This window comes from Ahaetulla prasina, chromosome 5 (genome assembly GCF_028640845.1).
Source record: "Ahaetulla prasina isolate Xishuangbanna chromosome 5, ASM2864084v1, whole genome shotgun sequence".
Lineage (NCBI taxonomy): Eukaryota > Metazoa > Chordata > Lepidosauria > Squamata > Colubridae > Ahaetulla > Ahaetulla prasina.
Window position 1 is genome coordinate 52,028,092 of NC_080543.1, and position 21,581 is coordinate 52,049,672.

The 21,581-nt window shown below is 34.7% G+C and overlaps 1 protein-coding gene across 1 annotated transcript in view; it reads left to right on the forward strand.

Annotated features, from left to right (window-relative positions):
* The window catches only part of NCAM2 (neural cell adhesion molecule 2), a 182,988-nt gene that overhangs the window by 108,789 nt on the left and 52,618 nt on the right, over positions 1–21,581 (forward strand). Inside the window, exons 10-12 of the mRNA XM_058186494.1 lie at positions 7,618–7,805; positions 8,426–8,522; positions 15,443–15,616. Of these exons, the coding sequence (XP_058042477.1) occupies positions 7,618–7,805; positions 8,426–8,522; positions 15,443–15,616 (459 nt within the window). The remainder of the gene's footprint in view (positions 1–7,617; positions 7,806–8,425; positions 8,523–15,442; positions 15,617–21,581) is intronic.

Below are 21,581 nucleotides of genomic sequence, written 5' to 3' on the forward strand. Positions count from 1 at the left end.
TTATTTTCTTGGTCTGTGAGTCTCTTCTGGTCAGTGCGGTATACTTCATCTCCGCTTCCGTCATCTTCCTTATCGTGGTAGAGGTTTTCATATACCGTGGCCATTGGCTTCGCAGCTGCTGGGACAGTGGTCAGCATCTGGAATGACTCTGCTGCTCTGTTCGATGACTCGGTTGCCCAAAACTTGTCAAGCACAACCTGCAATGTCAGATTTGTTTTGGCCAAAAGTCTCCATTGGAGTCGGAGGTCTTTTATGCCACAAATGATCTGATCAATCAAAATATCATCCAAGTCTCTGAATTTGCAGTGAGCAGCGGCCTTCCGGAGTGCTGTGACATATTGATTAATGGACTCACCATCCTGCTGTACTCTATGCCAGAATTCATAATGCCACACCATTTTTGATGGTGCTGGGGCGTAGTTTGTCTTGAGTGCATTTTGTAGCACTTACCATGGTACCGACTCTACCGGAGTTGGCTCAGACAGGGCTTCGATGGTGTCAAAGACATCGTGCCCACAATGGCTCAGGAATAGTGCTCGCTTTCGGTTATCCAACAACCTGAGGAGGTCATTCGCTTCCACGAAATCTGGTCATATAAGTGCCCCACTTCTCCTTTGTCGGGTCGAATGGTGTTGGCAGGTAAAACGCTATCATGCTTGCCACACTTTGGTCTGCTTGAATTTGGCACACAACATGGCCGCTGTTCGCTATTAGCCACTGGGCTGGATTGTCTTGTTGTCAGCTCTTTTTGGATTCTCCGTATCTCTCAGAATCCCACCTTCGTTGCAGGTATTAGATTTGTGGATAGAGAGACAGGAGACAGGCTTCAACAACAGTTCTTTTATTCACAACTATGTACAATCCAGCAGCTAGCCTCTCTGACAGACAGCCCTTTTATAGGGAGCTATCAGCTATCAAGAGAGCTAGCCAATCATATTCAAACTATTTTCCCACTTGAAAAGCAACCAGAGTGAAGACTACTGTTGCCAATATCTAACAATAACTGGAGTCAAAAATTGTATTTATCAGCCATTAGTCATCAGGAATAACAGTTAAAGGAAAAAGCACTTCCTGTTGGAAAATGTTGGGCAGGAAGATTTAAATGTAAATGACTAGCATTTGCTACATATTTTGCTGATAAAATTACTTTATTTGTTCAGATTTGGATTCTATATGGCTAGATAAAATTAAGATGATTGGGGCAATATCTAACAATATTACTTGAGATCTGAGGAGTCTAATGAAGTGGATAAAGTTCTTTGCGACATGAGTTATGTACCTGTAGGTTTTCAGTTTGCAATTCTTATGTCTTATAGTTTTAGTGACATATGTACTCTTCGTATATCTTAGGATTCCAAAAGCGAAAGTAGAAATAAAATGTAACAAACACACAAGTAGGGCAATGGTTGGATACCACGCACACACACACAAACACACACATTTTCATACATAGGTATAGTCTACTTTAATAATTCTATATTTAGAGCAGACAGAAGAGACAGTAGAAGCTGACTCTTCTACTTGTAGTTAAATGAGGCTTTATGTTTCAAGTCAATTTCATGTTATTATAGCAGCACCAACTTCTTGAATGAAAGGGAAAAGGGAAATAAATTCAATTCTTGTAATTCTGTTTGAAAGTGTCTTTGTATTAATATGTTAGAAAATTGATTTTAGGAAGTTTGTCAATCATTATCAAGGACCTCTAGCTATGTATCTTTCAAAAGGTTGATGGCCTACTTTCTTAATGGAAGCTACTATATAATATGGCTGCAATTAAAAAGAAAACACATCCAAAACCTTTGGAAGTACTGAGAATGAAGTAAGCAAGTTATATTAAATTAAGACTCTCAACCCTAAACATTTTAATACCCACCAAAAAAGTTATTCAGAAGGAAAAACAAAGGGAGACATAAAAAGTTACATTCAGGTCATATATCAGGAGTAGCAATACAGTAGCAATACAGTATATTCTTGGTTTCATATCTAATCTAAATGCTAGCTGACAAAGATGTCCAATTAAGGGTAGTATGCTTTAAAAATTATGCTTCACCAATCTTATAGTTTAAGTGAAGCATTCAACCTTGGTGAATTAAAGTCAAGCTGTTTTGAAAGCTATTTTGCCCTTTACCTCAAGAACAATCCTTCAATGAAATTACAGAAGCCTTCCAAACAATAGGATGCTTTAACATTTGAGGTTACTAACGCACTTCATTTTCAATTCTTCATTTAAATTATTTGCACAATTTTACTATAAGTATTATATTAGGTAAATACAATCTTTTATCATACTACATACAATTAACAAAATAATCCAAGTAAAATACATTTTATTTTCCTGGGCTCCAAGATCACTGCAGATGGGGACTGCAGCCAAGAAATTAAAAGACGCTTGCTCCTGGAGGAAAGCTATGGCAAATCTAGACAGCGTACTAAAAAGCAGAGACATCACCCTGCCAACAAAAGTGTGTATAGTCAAGGCTATGGTTTTCCCAGTTGCAATGTATGGCTGTGAAAGTTGAACCATAAGAAAGGCTGAGCGCCAAAGAATTGAGGCCTTTGAACTCTGGTGCTGGAGAAGACTCCTGCGAGTCCCTTGGACTGCAAGGTGAACAAACAAGTCAGTCCTAGAGGAGATCAACCCTGACTGCTCTTTAGAAGGCCAGATCCTGAATATGAAATTCAAATACTTTGGCCACCTAATGAGAAGGAAGGACTCACTGGAGAAGAGCCTAATGCTGGGAAAGATTGAGGGCGAAAGAAGAAGGGGACGACAGAGAATGAGGTGGCTGGATGGAGTCACTGAAGCAGTAGGCGTGAGCTTAAATAGACTCCAGAGGATGGTAGAGGATAGGAAGGCCTGGAGGAACGTTGTCCATGGGGTCACGATGGGTCAGACACAACTTTGCAACTAACAACAACAACAAAATATGTTACTGAACTCTTGGCAAAAGGCTGACAACATCTTACAAGCCCTATAGAATAGGTTTGGAAGGTGTCTTGCAAACCTGATCTGCAGGCTTTAAACTGAACCTTGCAAGGGAGGCAAACAAAAAACCGGAAAATAGTGTGAAACAGCACTGAAAATAAAACTCAAGAGAGCTATTTAGAGTATTGAGACACTTTTTGTCAATATTAATCCAAAAAGTAAGAGTTTGCAATTATTACCCAATTTTTTTGAAAAATGGAAGATGAACCCAATACTAGGAGGCAAATATCCTTGTTTGCAAACTTGGGGAAATTGGGTCAAAGTAATTACAGATTGATGAACTGATTTAATATTAGACAAAATATTAAACGGGGTAGCAATTTCTAAACATTAGAAAAGTACAGTATGTGTTTTTGGCAGAAAACAGCATAAATTAATTTATCAAAAATAAATGATGTCAAGCAAATGTGATACTTTTGGATAGTCACTAGTTAACAGTGGGAATGAACAAGCACTTGGTGACAACTCTAGTCAAATGTAGCAGAAAACAATGTCAAAATGATGGCTCTATTAGTATGCCATTAGATAGATGTATAGCCAGTAGAAGAGTGATATTCAACAAGTATGACATCAATAGTTCTGCAACAAACTTGAGAGATGTGCTTGGTTGCACACCAAGGTTTTGTGAGATATCCACTGCTGTTCAACATATTTTAACTGACATTATATATAAGACGGTGGTGAGTAGGAGAAGACAGCATCCCAAGTTTTGATAAGGTATAATAAGTGGGAGAAACCACCCAAATAATTTCAAAAGTAAGTGGTTATGAAAATTCAAGTGATGAGAGAAACCTTATGGCAACAGTATAGTGAAAAACTACCCAAATGTCGTATAGATTATAACTGAAACATGATCTAGCTGAAGAAAAGCAAATGCAATCATTGCTGTATTGACAGAAACATAATATCAAAATCAATTTAAAAAATAAATGTTGCGCCTTTCTAGTCAATGTTGATCAGATCATTCCAAGCATTTTGTACCCATCTTGGAGCTCTGCATATAAAAAATATATTGGCAAATTTGAATATGTATCATTTAATAGAGATTTTGGGTTTGAGAGCGTCATTCACAATTTTAGTTCATCTTGCTTTAAAGGTATTTTTTCTTCTTATATTATTGTATAATTTTTCCTTACACTATTTTACATTTATGAGCAAATTGTTCTCTATGATTTTGTTCCCTTGAATGATACCAAATCCAGAAAATAGTGTTGGAGACAGGTGTATTGTTCTGCTCAGTAAAAGTTTGATATCTGTAGACTGCATTTCAAATCTTATTTATTTATTTGAATCCCAACTTTATTATATTTACAAACAACTCAAGGCAGTGAGTTCACATCTTCCTCCTAGAATAGAATAGAATTTTATTGGCCAAGCGTGATTGAACATACAAGGAATTTGTCTTGGTGCATATGCTGTCAGTGTAAAGAATAAAAGAAAAGATACGTTCATCAAGGTACAACACTTACAACACTTAATGATAGTCATAGGGTACAAATAAGCAATCAGGAAAAAATCAATATCAATATATTTTCCCCACAGCCACAACCTTGTGAAGTGGGTTGGACTGAGACAGAATGACTGCCACAAAATAACCCTGCTGGCTTTTATGGCTGAGATGGGACTTGAACTCATGGTCTCCCTCTTTCTACCCTAGTGCCTTAATCATTAGACCACATAGCTTTAGTTTCATATTGACCTTAATATTTTATTAATCTGAAATAAGAGTCTTGTCACCTTGATGACTGGAATCAGTAATGAACTGAAATAAAACAGTGCAATAATCTGAAGATAATTCAAACAAAATGGAAAAAAAAATATTCAGCGTGTTCTAGAATAACAGAGTTGGAAGGGACCTTGGAGGTCTTCTGTCCTACCCCCTGCTAAGGCAGGAAACTCTACACCACTTCAGACAAATGGTTATCCAATCTCTTCTTAAAAACTTCCAGTGTTGGAGCAGTTACAATTTCTGAAGGCAAGTTGTTCCACTGATTAATTGTTCTAATTGTCAGGAAATTTCTCCTTAGTTCTAAGTTGCTTCTCTCCTTGATTAGTTTTCACCCATTGCTTCTTGTTCTGCCTTCAGGTGCTTTGGAGAATAATTTGACTTCCTTTTTTTTGTGGCAACCCACAAAAAAATTCCAAAATATTGGAATACTGCTATCATGTCATCCCTAGTCCTTCCTTCTAGATTTATCCAGTTTCAGCAACTATTCTTTATATGGTTTAGCCTTCAGTCTCCTAATCATCTTTGTTGCTCTTCTCTGCACTCTTTCTAGAGTCTCAACATTTATTTATTTTTTTACATTGTGGTGACCAAAACTGGATGCAGTATTCCAAGTGTGGCCTTACTAAGGCATTATAAAGTGGTATTAACACTTCACGTGATCTTGATTCTATCTCTCTGTTTATGCAGCCCAGAACAGTTTTGGCTTTTTTGGCAGCTGCAGCACACTGCTGGCTCATATTTAAGTGATTGTCCACTAGGACTTCAAGATCTCTCTCACAGTTACTGCTATTGAGCGAGGTACCCCCTATACTGTACCTGTGCATTTTCTTGCCTAAATGCAGGACCTTAATTTTTTCACCATTGAGTTTCATTTTGTTAGATACCGCCCAATGTTCAAGTCTATCAAGATCCTTCTGTATCTTAAACTTATCTTCTGGAATGTTGGCTATTCCTGTTGCTTGGTGTTGTCTGCAGATTTGATGACTTCCCCATCTATCCCCTCGCCAAGTCATTGATGAGGATGTTGAAAAGAACTAGGCCTAAAACAGAGCCTTGGGGTACTCCACTGCATACTTCCCTCCATGTAGATACAGTTCCATTGAGGACTACACATTGAGTGCGGTTGGTCAGCCAGTTACAAATCTATCTGGTAGTGATGCTGTCTAACCCACATTTTTCTATTTTATCAAGTAGTAGGTTATGGTCTACTTTATTTATTTCTATATTGAGTTTAGCCACCTAAATGATCATATTTATGGTTATTAGCTATTAATTTTCCTGGATGGAATGGCTTAATTTTGGTAATTCATGCTCTGAATTGAGAATAATTGAGTTATCTTGAATGTATAACTACTTCAAAGTATGGTTTCATCTCCTGATTAAGAGTGAGGATACTAACTATTACTGCCTCCCTTCCTCTCCCTATTTTCCAGTGTGTGGCCTAGAAATAAACAGTATGGCATATTATTGTTATAACTATGATTATGTACCATGTATTTCTGTTTTGACCTTGCTTATTTTGTACTCATTTTGAACTACTTGTCATATTAGAAGCCATGCAATTTAACTGTCATAATAGTGTCTTATATGCCAAAATTGTAATAATTCAATTTGTTGCTAAATGTGGTGCTTCAGTATAGTACATTTGATTCAATGACTTAAGCTATTATTTTATTTTAATTATTGGATTCAAGCATATTTAGATATCTTACATCAGGATTATGAAGATCAACTTCAGGTGTTAATACATAATTTTGTACTTTTATTTCATTTTCTTTTCAAATTTTAGAAGGTTGGATAGAGAAAAAAGTCTATATAGAAAAGTCAGTGGAATTATTATTGATGCTTTTTTGTTGTATTATTTATTTCACTATCCCTCTAACAAGTAATCATGATTGAACATAACAGGTATGCGAGAGTCTGTTCATGGACATTGTTTCCACCTAATTTAAATGTCAAAATCCCCACACTATCCTGTTTTATAATTATTTCAAAATGTTTCTATATAGCTTTTCCAACCTATAAACAGCCTTTAAACAATATAAATTTAGCATTATCATTTTTGGGGGAACTTGACTGTAAGCACATTGTCATCATAGTTGGCTCCATATTTTCAAATATGTTTCCTTTAGAAGCACTGAAAGTTTGGTTCTAGGATGAATTCAACTCATACTCGATAGTGAAAATTAATCACAATCTGTATTCCATTTTTGTGTATGTTCCTTCTGTGTTGCTTTTGTCTTTATTCTTGTGATTTTTTATTTTACTTTTTATTTCATTTATTTTATTTTTGCATCACCAACAGTTCCATAATTCACAAAATTTCTAAATATATAAATAACTGAACTAGAAATAATCAGCAACTAAAATGCTGTAAAAAAAAACAACAGTCATTGACCACAGTGAAAATAAACAAAATACTTATATGCTGTCTGAAGTTTAGCAAAATAGACAAATATGTCGTAGAAAAACTATTCCTGAAAAAAATAAATCAGCCTCCCTTGTCATAGTTTTGATGTGTGTGAGCCAAATAGATGCTCTTATGCATTAATAATTGCTCCCAGAACATTTTTAATTGTGGAAAATGCAAAATGAAGTGCTTTAATTGCTATTCATTTTATTCACAGTTAAATTATTGCTAATCTGAATAGTTTACATCATTATAGACAGCATTTTGTCCAGCTGAAAATAATTTATTTTATTATATTATAAAAGTAATAATTCTAAAGAGCAAATTATAATTGAAACTTTTGATTATATTTCAGGTATTATTAGGATGTGCATAACATTGTAAAAAAGTATTTTGATAAATCTAAACAATTGACATGTCTTTATTAAACCAATCAATGTAATGTTAAATTAAGGCAATGCAATAATATGCTTTTATAAATATGTGTTGCAGATGCTCCAATCTTTGTGTCAAATCAAACAATTTATTATTCTTGGGAAGGAAATCCCATCAACATAAGTTGTGATGTTCTGTCTAATCCAGCAGCATCTATTCAGTGGAGAAGAGGAAAACTGGTTTTACCTATAGAAAATACAACTCCTTTAAAGACTCATAGTAGTGAAAACAAATTGATATTAGAGGTAAGCTTCCAGTGATAACTTTGTACTTCTTTTGTTCAAAATACTTTTCCCCCATCACCATAAATATATTAATTTATTTATTTATTTATTTATTTTATTCGATTTTTATACCGCCCTTCTCCCGAAGGACTCAGGGCGGTGTACAGCCAAGTAAAAATTCACTATATACACATTAAAAGAGATTAAAACAAAACATATTATAAGGTGGCCAAAAATTTAAAACAATTTAAAAACCTTAAAATATAAATAACCCCAATAAAAAAATAAAAATTTATTTTTAATAAATAATATTATTTATTAAAAATTCAGGCATATATTTTATCAGCTATCATTTATTTCAGATACCTTTGTAGCACATCTATGGGCCCCCATCTCTAGTCAATTCAAACAATTATAGTAAGGATTAATGAACCCCCTATTATTTGCAATGTTGCTGGTCACATGCAAAAATATTATGAATTATACTTAGAGATTATATGTAGAGTTATTCAGGTCTGTCAATTTTACATAAAAACTGATGCATGCTTCTCTCTCTCTCTCCGTCCCTATCTCTTTCTGTCTGTCTCACTCTCTCCCCCCCACTCTTTTTCTCTTTCTCCGTCTCTCTCCTTTCTATAAAGATTGCTCCCACATCAGACATCGACTTTGGACATTACAACTGTACGGCCACAAATAGAATAGGGAAAAGATATCAGGAATATATCCTAGCCTTGGCTGGTAAGTAATTTATTTATATAAAAATAAATGTCTTGGATGATAAAAAAAATCATTTTTTTCTTTAAAAAAGAAAATCCCTTTTAGTGTACTAAAATAAAAGGATTGTAAAACATGATTTTAAAAGCTTCTCAACAAGGGTAAATATCAAACTTAGTGCAACCTTCCATATTTTGGAGATCATAGCTACAATATCTACAAAAGAAGTACTAATTTCTCTCCTCTCCTTTCTTGTCTCTGCACTCTGTTTTCTGTCTCCTTCAAATAAAGTAAATGTAATCCACCATCTATAAAATCAACTTTTATATATTTACATACTTTAGTATGCTTCAGAACACTTTAATCTGTTTTACGTTTATGATAAAAAATAAATTTAAATCCCTACAATAAAACAATTGAAAAGAAATTAGTAAAATATTTTTTAAAAAACTAATAAATCAGAACTGTATTTATAGAATTTTTAAAAAAGTAATAGAACTTAAGCCTTTCAGCTCCTTGGAGAATAAATTAACTTTAAAACTTTAAACTTTTTTTTTTAAAAAAACTAGGTTTTTACAGAGGAAGCTTGATTCCATGTCACCATCAGACAAACCTATACCAACTGTAGTTGAATCACTTAGATTATTTTAGTAAGCATGGCAGTTTGCATAGAAAGAGTTTATCCAAGACCTACTTTTTTGTCCCAATTAAAGTTCATGAACTCCACAAAAAGGCGGGTTCACATGGACTACTTTGCCATAGGCCTTCTTGGAGGTTACTATGTGTACAAGGTTTAAAGTTAATTTATTCTTGAAAGGAATATAGTTACTATATCAACTAAAATTAATAAAAGGCACTCTTGGCTGTTGACTCAATCTTAATAATCAAAGGAAGATTTGTGTTTATGAGCACTTTCCAACTGAGTACTTCCTTCTTTGGAGAAATGTAATCCCATTCAGAAAAGGCAGATCTACCATCTCTCTGGCATTATGATACCTAATAATGAAAACCACCAGAGAATTAGAGAATGGTGGAACATCATTAGTACAACTCTCTGTGACCTATAGGGAAATCAATTAAATCATCCTTAAGTTGTGGCTATGCAGAAGCTTCTTAAAAACTTTCCAAATATTTATATTATACTTCCTGTTGTAGTAAAATCGTTTCTCCTTTCTTGAAGAAGAGAATCACATTTCCTGTTTGCCTATTTCCTGGCATCTACCAATTTTCCAAGGTTCTTTAAAGATAATTGACAGACTGAAATGGTATTCAGCCATTTGAGTATTTCAATGTACATTTCCTCAGGACCTAATGTTTTGAACATATTCAAATTATCTATAATTTTTCTTATCACATTACTGACTTGCACCTTCCCCTGTTCCATTTGTTCTATCAAACATTATCTATCAAATCACTGCTTCTTCTGACTGTAAAGACAAAGGCAAAAAAGGAATTGAATTCTTCTGCTTTCTCTTGGTGCTCTGTTAAGATGTTTCCATTTGAAGTAAGCAATGATCTCACTACCTCATTTGTTTTCTTCTTGCTGCTAGTATATTTGAAGAAAATCTTGCTGGACTTTGCTTCTCTTGCTCTTCTTAGCTCATTTTCCCACCCTTGCCTTCCTGACCTAATTCCTACATTTCTGAGCTGAAGATTTGTCAACAATCTTGGTAATTAGATTATCCTTCCATTCCAATAACCATTGTCTTTAATCTCAACTCCTTCATGAATCTATTCTGTATATCCACTCAAATTGTATTTTTGGATGACTTTTTCCTCATTGATATTGTTGCAGAATGAATTATACTTAGCTTTCCTTACAAGAAGGCAAAGCCAACCATGATATCTTTCCTTTAAGAATAAATTCAAAGGGCATATTGCTCACTATTTTTATTAGTTTATTAAAATCAGCCTTTCAAATATCCATGTCTTTTAGTTTTTTAAGTAAACTTTTTGAAATCAAGAACTTTAACTATGTGTTCTTACTTCTCCTCAAGCTTTTATTTATTGGTAAAGATAAAATCCATGACAGTATATCCCTGAATGCCAACCATTTTAATCCATCTTTTAAAAATATAATTTCAATTTATTATTCTTCATATGGCTATTATAAAATCAGACAGGTATTTCAGGGAGCCACGCCTGTCACAAAGATAGATCTGGGTGTCAGCCTCATGCTGATAGCATTCAGCTCCTCAGTTCCTGATGATGTCTTCACATGGTTTAATGTAGATATTGAAAACCTGACCCTATAATATTTCCTATTAATTCTTATTTTAAAGAGCAAGTGCTTCCACATGGTCATATCTGAAACATGAATGGAATTGAATGAAAGGCCCCATGGACTGAAGAAACCAATGATAAATCTTGAGAAAAAAGAGCATGTTGTGGTGGTGGGTGATTCCTTGCTGAGGGAAATCAAATGTTTGTGAATACACTGATATGACATTGTAGGAGATGTATTGTCTTCCAGGTGCCCATCTACAGGATGTGACAGGATGTTACCAAGACCAACCAAAGCCACAAACACCCATGTGTTTTCTTTTTGATCCATGTGAGGATGAATGCCATGGAAACAGTGAAAAAATATATGGAGACCATGAGGCATAGGGCAACAAATGAAGGAGATGGGAACGTTATGGGAGATGGCAGAAGAAAAGATAACATGAATCAACAACTGGCTATTCAGATAGTGTGACCAACCAAAGATTGAATTCTACAACAATGGTCTTAGTTTCAAAAAGAACCCCTGAGAAAAGATTAAAAAAAAAAAAGCAAGGTATTTGGCAGGCATCTTTCCTGTCTCATCAGGAAGAAATTAACCTGGAACAAAAGAGCTAAATATGCAACCAAAGACATTATACAAGAAAGCAGAATACAAAGGAAGAAATAGGAAGTCATGATGGTGTTACATAATTACAGCCAAGGAAAATCATCAAAACCATAAAAAAGCAAATGTTAGAATATTTTAGACATATGATGTGACACCCAGAAAAATATGGCATACTTCACTTAATCCTCCAAGGAAAGATTGAAGGCAAATAAGGTCCAGGCAGAAGAAGAATATCATGGCTTCAAAATCTAAGGGACCGGCTTGGGCAAAACTAAACAGCACTTTTTCATGCAGCTGTTAATAAAAATATGATTGCCAACATGATCACCAACATCCAATGATGGATATAGCACAACAATAAGAAGAAGTTGATGTTACAGGATGCTACAACAAGAGGACCAAGATAATATTCAGAATATCAAATGTTTTTATATAAAAGCACAGAATATGGAAAATAAACAAGATAATAATGAATTATCACAATTCAGAAAGAAAATTTGATGTGGAAGCATTATTGAAACATTTGGGGATGGTGATTAGCACATTACTGGAATACCAGAGCATAGTACTAGTTTACTGAAAAGGAATTGACCCAACAAACAGGCTCAGAATATCTATATTGCACATACAGGCACCTATCCACCCACATACTCCTATTTGCTCAGAAATTACAGAATCTATTAGCTGAAAATCTGTTTAAAGTTGTAAAAGGATTCAAAGAAACAAAAGTGAATTTATTGTAAGAGTTCATTACAGAGAATCTGTACAGTCCAGAAATATGAATAAAACCTTTCCGCTGCAGTTTACCAGTTTTCAAAGAGGTATATAATAATTACACTGGAGAAAATTTATTATTTTGATATCTGTTAAGAGTCAGAGATCCAACAAGTTCTTATTCTTCTTACTGACAAATTTATTTTTGAGAAGATAAAAGAAAGAACAGGAGATCTGCTACCGAGGACCTAAAATTCACCAACCCAATTCAATTAACCTTATTCAAACATGAAAAAAGTGATCATATTATCTTTTAATCTATGACCTATCTGTATTGGTGTCAAAAATACCTACAAAGCTAACTGAAGGTGCTTTTGGTTTGAAAGGATTTCCTGGTGACAACACTGTTGCCCATGGGGTGCTTGATTTTGAAAACTAATGCAATCTTCAGGGACATTGCTTTCATGTCCTCCTCGTTCTGTAATATCAGAAACCAAGAAGAGTTGGGGTTTTATGCTACACTTCAGAGGGATTTTTTGATGAAATCCCAGAAAAGTTGTTTCAGCTTAATAGTTTAAATTCTAATGAAGAAAAATGTCCAGGAAGGATGAGAAATCCTATAAAACAGGATACTTAAATTACAATTACATCACGTGAGAAGAAAAAAAAACCCAAAGGAATGAAAAAGGTAGCATGAATATATGCAGAACTCACTAAACTGCTGAAGAGAAAAGGGACGTGAACAAGAAATATAAGAGGAACATAACCGAAGAGGAATTCAAAATAGATTCCAGAAATTATATAAACTCTGTCAGAAAGGTTAAAGTTTAGTATAAAAAGAAGAGCTTGTGACAGATAAACAACAAAAAATATAGGGTTCTATTGGGTATGAAAAGGAAAATAAAGAGGGTGTAGATCTATTGCAGGAGAAAAGTGATAAATTGGTAATGGGTGGCAGGAAGGTAGAATTTTCTTAACTTTATTATAGACAAAGAGAAGGTAGTTAAGAGATAATAAATTTAAACGAATTCAAGTCTCAAATGCCATATAAATTATATCTTAGGATGTAAAGGGTTAATTATTGGAAGAAGTAGTAGAGATGATCACAGAACCATCTTTGTGAAATCATGAAGGAGGAAGAGAAAGTAGGAAGAGAACAAATATCTTCCCATCTTCAAAAAAGGAAATGGGGAAGGAGCCAGGAAGCTACAGATTTTTCAGCCTAATATCTGTATTGCCTAATGTCATCAAACTGGCTGTGAAAAAAAATGTTTGTGAGAACTTGTACAGGTTATATGTCATACTATGACTAAAAGAAGGCCTCTCACATTTGTCATCAACAGATGATTCCAGGCTAAACCTATTTCCTTCTTTGACACATTAGGAGACAGACTGGAAGAATATTATAGATGTGGTATATCTGGACTTCAGCAAAGACCTTGAAAAGTACAATACAACATTTATCTTCATAAAATAGTAAAGGGGGCCTAGATGATAACACTATAAGATGGATTTTTTGAATGATCTCATTCAAAGCATGCTAGTTAATGGTTCCACTTCATCTTGGAGAAAATACTAAATCTGTAGGTCTCCGCCATAAGCGCCATGCAACAGTTCTTTTTTCTTTTTGTTTAATCAATGACTTGGATAGACAATTGAAGGGACTCTTCTAAAGTTTGCACATGACATAAATTTGGAGGGGTGACTAATATTTTAAATGAAAGACCTAAGTCTCTATCTTATTTGAGAATGTGTTTAATAAAGAAAGTTGAATTTAAGAGAAAAAAATAAAAGTTACATGGTATATTTCTATCGAGGTAGTAACAATATATAGCAGGGGTGTTGAACTCGCGTCGTCATGGCAGCCTCATGTGATGTATCAGGACTTTTCCCCTCTTCGCTAAATCGGGCAGGGGCAGGGGCAGCACATGATGCATCTGGCCTGCAGACCATGAGTTTGACACCCCTGATATATGGCAAACACATAGAATATGAGATAATGTGCTTGATAGTAGTACATGTAAAAGGGAACTATATGTCCCTGTTGATCACAAATTAAAGATGAACTAGCTATATAAATTGGAGCAAGTTAAGAGAAGGATTATTAAAATGATGACGTCTACAAGGAAATGCTATGATATCTAGGCAAATATGACATAGGTAAACACTGAAGAGCTGTCATACAGACCATATAATGGACATATATTTTACTGCATTATGGATCAAGACCAGAACCAATGGGTTGAAATGACAAGTTAGATTTGAGGAAGACTATTAGTTGTCAACAGTCGAAAATGAAGCAGTGAGTGGTTCTTCCAAAGACTTCAGAGGCTTATTGGTTATCTTGCAGACATGGCTTAATTGAGCCCTCACTCTGCTTGAGAATAGTTCTTTATTTTTAATAGTTGTATTGTTTCAAAACTGCATTGTTTTAATAACAGTTCTATAAAATAAAAATAAGTGTATCATTATTTTAATAATAATAATTTGCACACTCTTTTATTTAGTATTGGCAGTATACTTGACCTCCTACTTCAGAGGTTTACTGATTATACTTCAGAATTAGTAATCACTTAAGAGCTTATTTAACTTCTAATCTTCTAATACTAGAGATTCTTGTAAGTAGGGAATATCTTCTAAGGTTTCTTGGATGTTGATATCTACTGTACAGTATTTCTGTATTTTCCTCCATCTTTCTTTGATCTCTTTCAATAAATTACCATCTGTCCAATGGAGTTCTTTAGCATATTATTTCAATTTTATAACCTTCTTTTGAGTTCAGAGATGTTTTGGATAATTTCCATTGTTTTCCCATGTCAGTTTCATCTTCCAAAATTTCCAAAAATCCTAAAACATTCTATAACAATAAAAATGAGTTTAGTATACTTTGATTTTCAAAGAATACTAAAAATACCAAATTAAATATAGTTTTAGTGTTTTATTGTAATTTTTTTCCTGTAAATCTTTTATAGTGTAAACTGCTATGATTTTAATCTTATTTACTTGACTTTCTTAAATGTAATTTAAAGGACCAAAATGAATGAATTTCTAGGAAAAGTTAAATAAAATGTAAAAATATACTCTTAAGTTTAAAGGAGTTTGCATTAATAAAAAGTAAACGTATGCATTTTATTTATTTATTGGTAACATAAAGTTGAACCTAGATATGTAAATCTTAGCATACAGTTTTGCATTAAACTTCTATCCAAAGAATTTTAGCCTCAGAAAAATCTAACTTTACTACAGACCCTATTTTCAACAGTTCAATGTACTGATCAATTTTGCTTATTTAATACTGTTAATGATTTCATCATGTAATAAAATAACTTACTCTTTATTGTTTCAAGTATTGAATAATTTTATCATGTTAATATATGTTCCTTATTTTTTCCCCCAGATGTACCATCCAGTCCACATGGAGTGAAAATTCTAGATGTATCACAGACTTTTGCTAAAGTATCTTTTAATAAACCAGATTCTCATGGAGGTGTCCCAATTCATCATTATCAAGTGGATGTAAAAGAAGTTGCTTCAGAAACATGGAAAGTTGTTCTTTCACATGCAGTTCAGAGTAAGTATGCAATAAGAAAAAAAAAGAATGAGATTTAAAATAATTAGTCAGTTTCAATACATTTATATATTTTAGGAACAATTAGTTTTTTTCCTGGAATGTCATTTTCTAATTCTTTTCAACAGGAGGAATTCTAACTGACTATAATTCTACTGTGGCTAGGACAATGATATTTTCCATTTTTCCTTTTAAGGTCAAAAACAAAGTATCCCCTCAGATCAGTGGTGGGTTGCCCCCGGTTTGGACTGGTTCTATAGAACCGGTAGTAAAACTGGTGGGAGGCTCCGCCCACTGACCCGAACGTCATCAAAAGTGATCTGCGCATGCGCAGATGTTCCTTTGGTAATGAAAAGATATTTTAATGAAAAGATATTTTAAATTTACAAACATTTCCATGCTATGTATGAACACTCTTCATTATTACATGTGCTTGCATATTACGTTAAAAGAAAATACTATTTTAGAAGTATAGTATTGAATTGAACTATGGTTTATTTGCAGATATTTTAAAATTCTATCTTCATGTACATTATTTCATTCAAGTTCTAGAAATAATTAGCCAGACTCTGTTTCAACAAATGTTACTGCATATGTGTAAAATGACTTTGCAAAACAAAAAGGTGAATATATATTCCATCTCATGTAATGCAGAATTTAAAAATGTATGTTGGAGTATTGACTTGGCTTTCTTTTTTCATATTTATTTGCAGTGATACTAAATCAAGTGAAGACAAGTACATTTTTGTTCTGTATGAACAAATAGAATAATATTAACAAGGGAATCTGGCAAAGTACCCAATTTATGATGTAGATAAAAAATCTCCCAATCCTATTCCAATATTTTAACCAATGCATGCCACCATTTAGAATATCTGTCATTTAAAATATTGATTTTCCAGCATTGTATTACTCATAAGGATTTAGCACAAGTAGAGAAAGCTCTCTTTTTCAAAACGTATCCTCAGACTTGTGAAGAACAATTAGGATCTTCATTCATTGATTAAATGATCTTAAAGATCATCAAATTTACTGACTCCCTGAAGCTTATATCAATAAGACAACCATAAACAACTATATATACACACAAAAAAAATAACACCAAATCAATGATAAGTAGGGCATAGGAATAAAGACCAACCACGATAAACCAGCTACCAAATAAACAACAGTCCATTAAAGTCTCTCAAAATAGTTCAATCTTAATGGCATTCTAGAAGGTGCCAGTCTAATTTCTGAGGCTACAATATTAAAAAATATTGTCTAAAATTCTATACTTCACACAATGTCTGAATGTGAAAAAGGGGATAAACTTCACAGAACTTTGTCCTGAAAGAATGGTATGATATACCATAACTAGCATATCAATTACATATAGAAATACATATAGAAAATATTTTAGTGTTAAAAAAATGAGCTTGAGAAAGTTGATTCAAGAAATATTGGGAATGTCTAAGATTTTATATTTGTAAAATGGACAAATTAATATAAATTGATAATATCAATATTTTGTTTCATTTCTTCATAGTTTATCCATTGAAGCAGTATTTGAAGATTTAAATTTGATGTTGGAGCTTGTAGAGATAAAATGATTTTTATGGTTCTATGTGTCTAATCAAATTGAGCGGTTTATTACAATAAGAGTGTAATAACAGAGTGAGATCATCAATGTCCAGATTGATAGCAGAGACATGATATAGTTTCTAAAAGCTGTATCACTCCCACACATGCTATCAAAAGTATGGATCTGGTATGTAAACAGTGCCTTTGTCATAGTAAAGTAATGAATAGAATAGAATAGAATAGAATAGAATAGAATAGAATAGAATAGAATAGAATAGAATAGAATAGAATAGAATAGAATAGAATTTTTTATTGGCCAAGTGTGATTGGACACACAAGGAATTTGTATAAATTAATTAATAACGCAAGTAGACCAATGAAACAATATATTTGAAGGTATAAAATGCAACACAAGAAAACAACAGCACACTTCCCCTTCCTGGATATTCTCAACAGCAGAGGAAACAATGGCAACGACAAACCCAAGACTATTAGAAAGCAATAGTGCTCCACTTCCAAGCTAACTATTTATCCTCCCAGAAGAGGAGCTATACAAGAATGCTATTCAGGTGAGCACAAGTGCTCTGGAACAACAGAAAGGGGAAGCAGTTCACTTATATAACATCTTACATGTTGTAAACTTGTACTTTATCAAAAAATGCTTGACTACACAACCCACTACAGTGCAACCAATGCAATCTGTAAAAAGGATTACATTCCTATATTAATACAACCTGGTGTCAAGATTTTAACATAATTTACAAATTCTGTGACAACAATTTAGAGACTCTAATTATCAACTGCAAACCTTACTATTCGCCTCGTGAATTTTCCTCATTTCTTCTAATTGCTGTTTATGTCCCACCACAAGCCTGTGTAAACAAGGCATTACGAACTCTAGCTGACCAAATCATGGAGGCTGAAGCCAAACACCCTGATTCACTGGCCATTGTTTTGGGAGATCTAAACAAGGCAAACTTAAGGAAAGAACTACCAAAATACTTTCAGCATGTCAATTGTCCCACCAGAGGCAAGAATACTCTAGACCACTGCTACACAACACTAAAAGATGCCTATCGGTCTTTACCACGTGCAGCTGTAGGACACTCTGATCATTGCATGATTCACCTTGTACCTGCTTACAGGCAAAGACTTAAAGCCATAAAACCAATAATTAAATCAGTGAAAACCTGGACGGAGGAATCAGAATTAAAGCTACAGGCATGTTTTGACTGCACTGATTGGAATATTTTAAAGATACCTCTGCAGACCTGGATGAACTCACAGATACTGTAACATCATATGTCAGCTTCTGTGAAGACCTATGTGTACCTACAAGGAACTTGCGAATACACAGTAACAACAAACCTTGGTTTACACCTAAACTTAAGCAGCTACGACATTCCAAAGAGGAAGCCTACAGAAAAGGTGATAAAATGCTGTACAATCAGGCCAGAAATGCACTAACAAGGAGATAAGAGCAGCAAAAGAAGCTACTCTGAAAAGCTAAAGAATCAATTTTCAGCAAATGAACCAGCAAACATGTGGAAAACTCTTAAAAATATCACCGGCTATGGCAAACCTCCTTCCCAGGCTGAAGGTAATCAACAACTGGCAGATGACCTGAATGAGTTTTACTGCAGGTTTGAAAGGAAACTACAGCCACCTATCTCCACAACCCCCATCTCAGACACACCAACAACAGCCAAGCCTCCTACAACTGACCCCATTTCATTGGGTTCACAACCCCTAGTGATCACAGAAAAGGAAGTGCAGGACCTATTTCACAGACAAAAGCCAGGAAAAGCTCCAGGCCCAGACAAGATAACTCCTTCTTGCTTAAAAGTCTGTGCTGACCAATTGGCCCCATCTTCACCCATATTTTCAATAAATCACTAGAGATGTGTTATGTTCCTTCTTGCTTCAAACGCTCTACCATCATCCCAGTGCCGAAGAAGCCCACCATCAAGGAACTGAATGACTACAGACCAGTTGCTCTAACATCTGTAGTCATGAAAACCTTTGAAAGGCTAGTGCTTTCCTACCTGAAAACCATCACGGATCCGCTGTTAGACCCCTTGCAATTTGCATACCGAGCAAATAGATCAACAGATGATGCTGTTAATATGGCTCTGCACTACATCCTACAACATCTTGAGTCTCCAAAGACCTATGCAAGGGTCCTTTTTGTAGACTTTAGTTCAGCATTCAATACCATCATTCCAGACATTCTTCTAACTAAGCTAAACCAGCTACAGGTACCGGAACAGACTTGTAAGTGGATCACAAGCTTCCTAACAAACAGGAAGCAGCAGGTGAAGCTAAGCAAGATCACATCAAATACCTGTACAATTAGCACAGGGGCCCCCAAGGCTGTGTGCTCTCCCCACTTCTCTTCTCTCTGTATACCAATGACTGCATCTCCAATGATCCATCTGTTAAGCTACTGAAGTTCGCAGATGACACAACAGTGATTGGTCTCATTCGAGACAATGACGAATCCGCATATAGACGAGAGGTCGAACGATTAGCCTTGTGGTGCAACCAAAACAATCTGGAACTGAACACACTCAAAACCGTAGAAATGGTGGTAGACTTTAGGAAAAACCCTTCCATACTTCCACCTCTCACAATACTTGACAACACAGTATCAACAGTAGAAACCTTCAAATTTCTGGGTTCTATCATATCGCAAGATCTCAAATGGACAGCTAACATCAAAACATCATTAAAAAGGACAACAAAGAATGTTCTTTCTGCGCCAACTCAGTAAGCTCAAACTGCCCAAGGAGCTGCTGATCCAATTCTACAGAGGAATTATTGAGTCTGTCATTTGCACCTCTATAACTGTCTGGTTCGGTTCTGCAACCCAACAAGAAAAACACAGACTTCAGAGGATAATTAGAACTGCAGAAAAAATAATTGCTACCAACTTGCCTTCCATTGAGGACCTGTATACTGCACGAATCAAGAAGAGGGCCGTGAAAATATTTGCAGATCCCTCGCATCCTGGACATAAACTGTTTCAACTCCTACCCTCAAAACGACGCTATAGAGCACTGCACACCAGAACAACTAGACACAAGAACAGTTTTTTCCCGAAGGCCATCACTCTGCTAAACAAATAATTCCCTCAACACTGTCAGACTATTTACTGAATCTGCACTACTATTAATCGTTTCATAGTTCCCATCACCAATCTCTTTCCACTTATGACTGTATGACTATAACTTGACTATAACTTGTTGCTGGCAATCCTTATGATTTACATTGATTTACATTGATCATCAATTGTGTTGTAAATGTTGTACCTTGATGAACGTATCTTTTCTTTTATGTACACTGAAAGCATATGCACCAAGACAAATTCCTTGTGTGTCCAATCACACTTGGCCAATAAAAATTCTATTCTATTCTATTCTATTCTATACATCAAAAATATCTTTAAAATGATTAACAGATTGCTATAATCATGTAGGATCACACTGTAGCTTCCCAAAATCCCCAAAGCTTTAACCAAAAACTATCTACTATTGACCTCACCCCATTCCTAAGAGGTCTGTAAGGGGCGTGCATAAGAGCACCAACGTGCCTACCATACCTGTCCTAATGTTCCCTTTGATTGTATCCAATTTCTTATAGTTATTATATACTTATGCTTATATATATGCTTATGTATCGTATAGTTATTTCATGCTTATGCTTATATATACAGTTGTGACAAATAAATAAAATAAATAAAATAAAAAACAGCTAAAGCCCTCCAAAACATTTTAAACAAATTAAAAGATTCAGTAGCCCAAAGGGTGGGGGGGACCAGGAGTCATCTGTAGCTTGCAGTGCAAGGATTGCAATAGCACTACGTAGGACTGATAGATAGTAGATTATCATAACACATCCAGGAACCCCACCTAGCTATTAGAAGAATGACAAAAAATCCTTAATCTCACACTACCTGAACAGAGTTGACTACAGTTTCAATTGGAAAAGTATTTTAGACCATTGGAAAAGTATTTTAGACCAAGCCAAAATCAAAAATTCTAGGAAATTCCTGGAAGTTTGGCATTCAGACAAATTCTTTAGATTTTCAAATTATGACTGGGGAATGCCAAAATTCTTCCTCTTAGTCTTCAGTTGTTCAGTTACTTTTCAACACTTTTCCTAACCTTAGATGACAGGGTACCATTCACTATAAGATTAAAGAGATTATAGTTGACTAGTTGACTGATAATACTGTTATGCTCCTGACTGACACATTTTCAGACATGCTAGAAGATGAGCAGATTCCCTAGAAATTCAGAGCTACAACATCCCTGATGCATTAACATCAGCTCCCTTAGCCTTGGGATGGCCCTCTGGACAGTGTTAAAATCATAATTAAGAACTACTACTTTAGATGGTACTG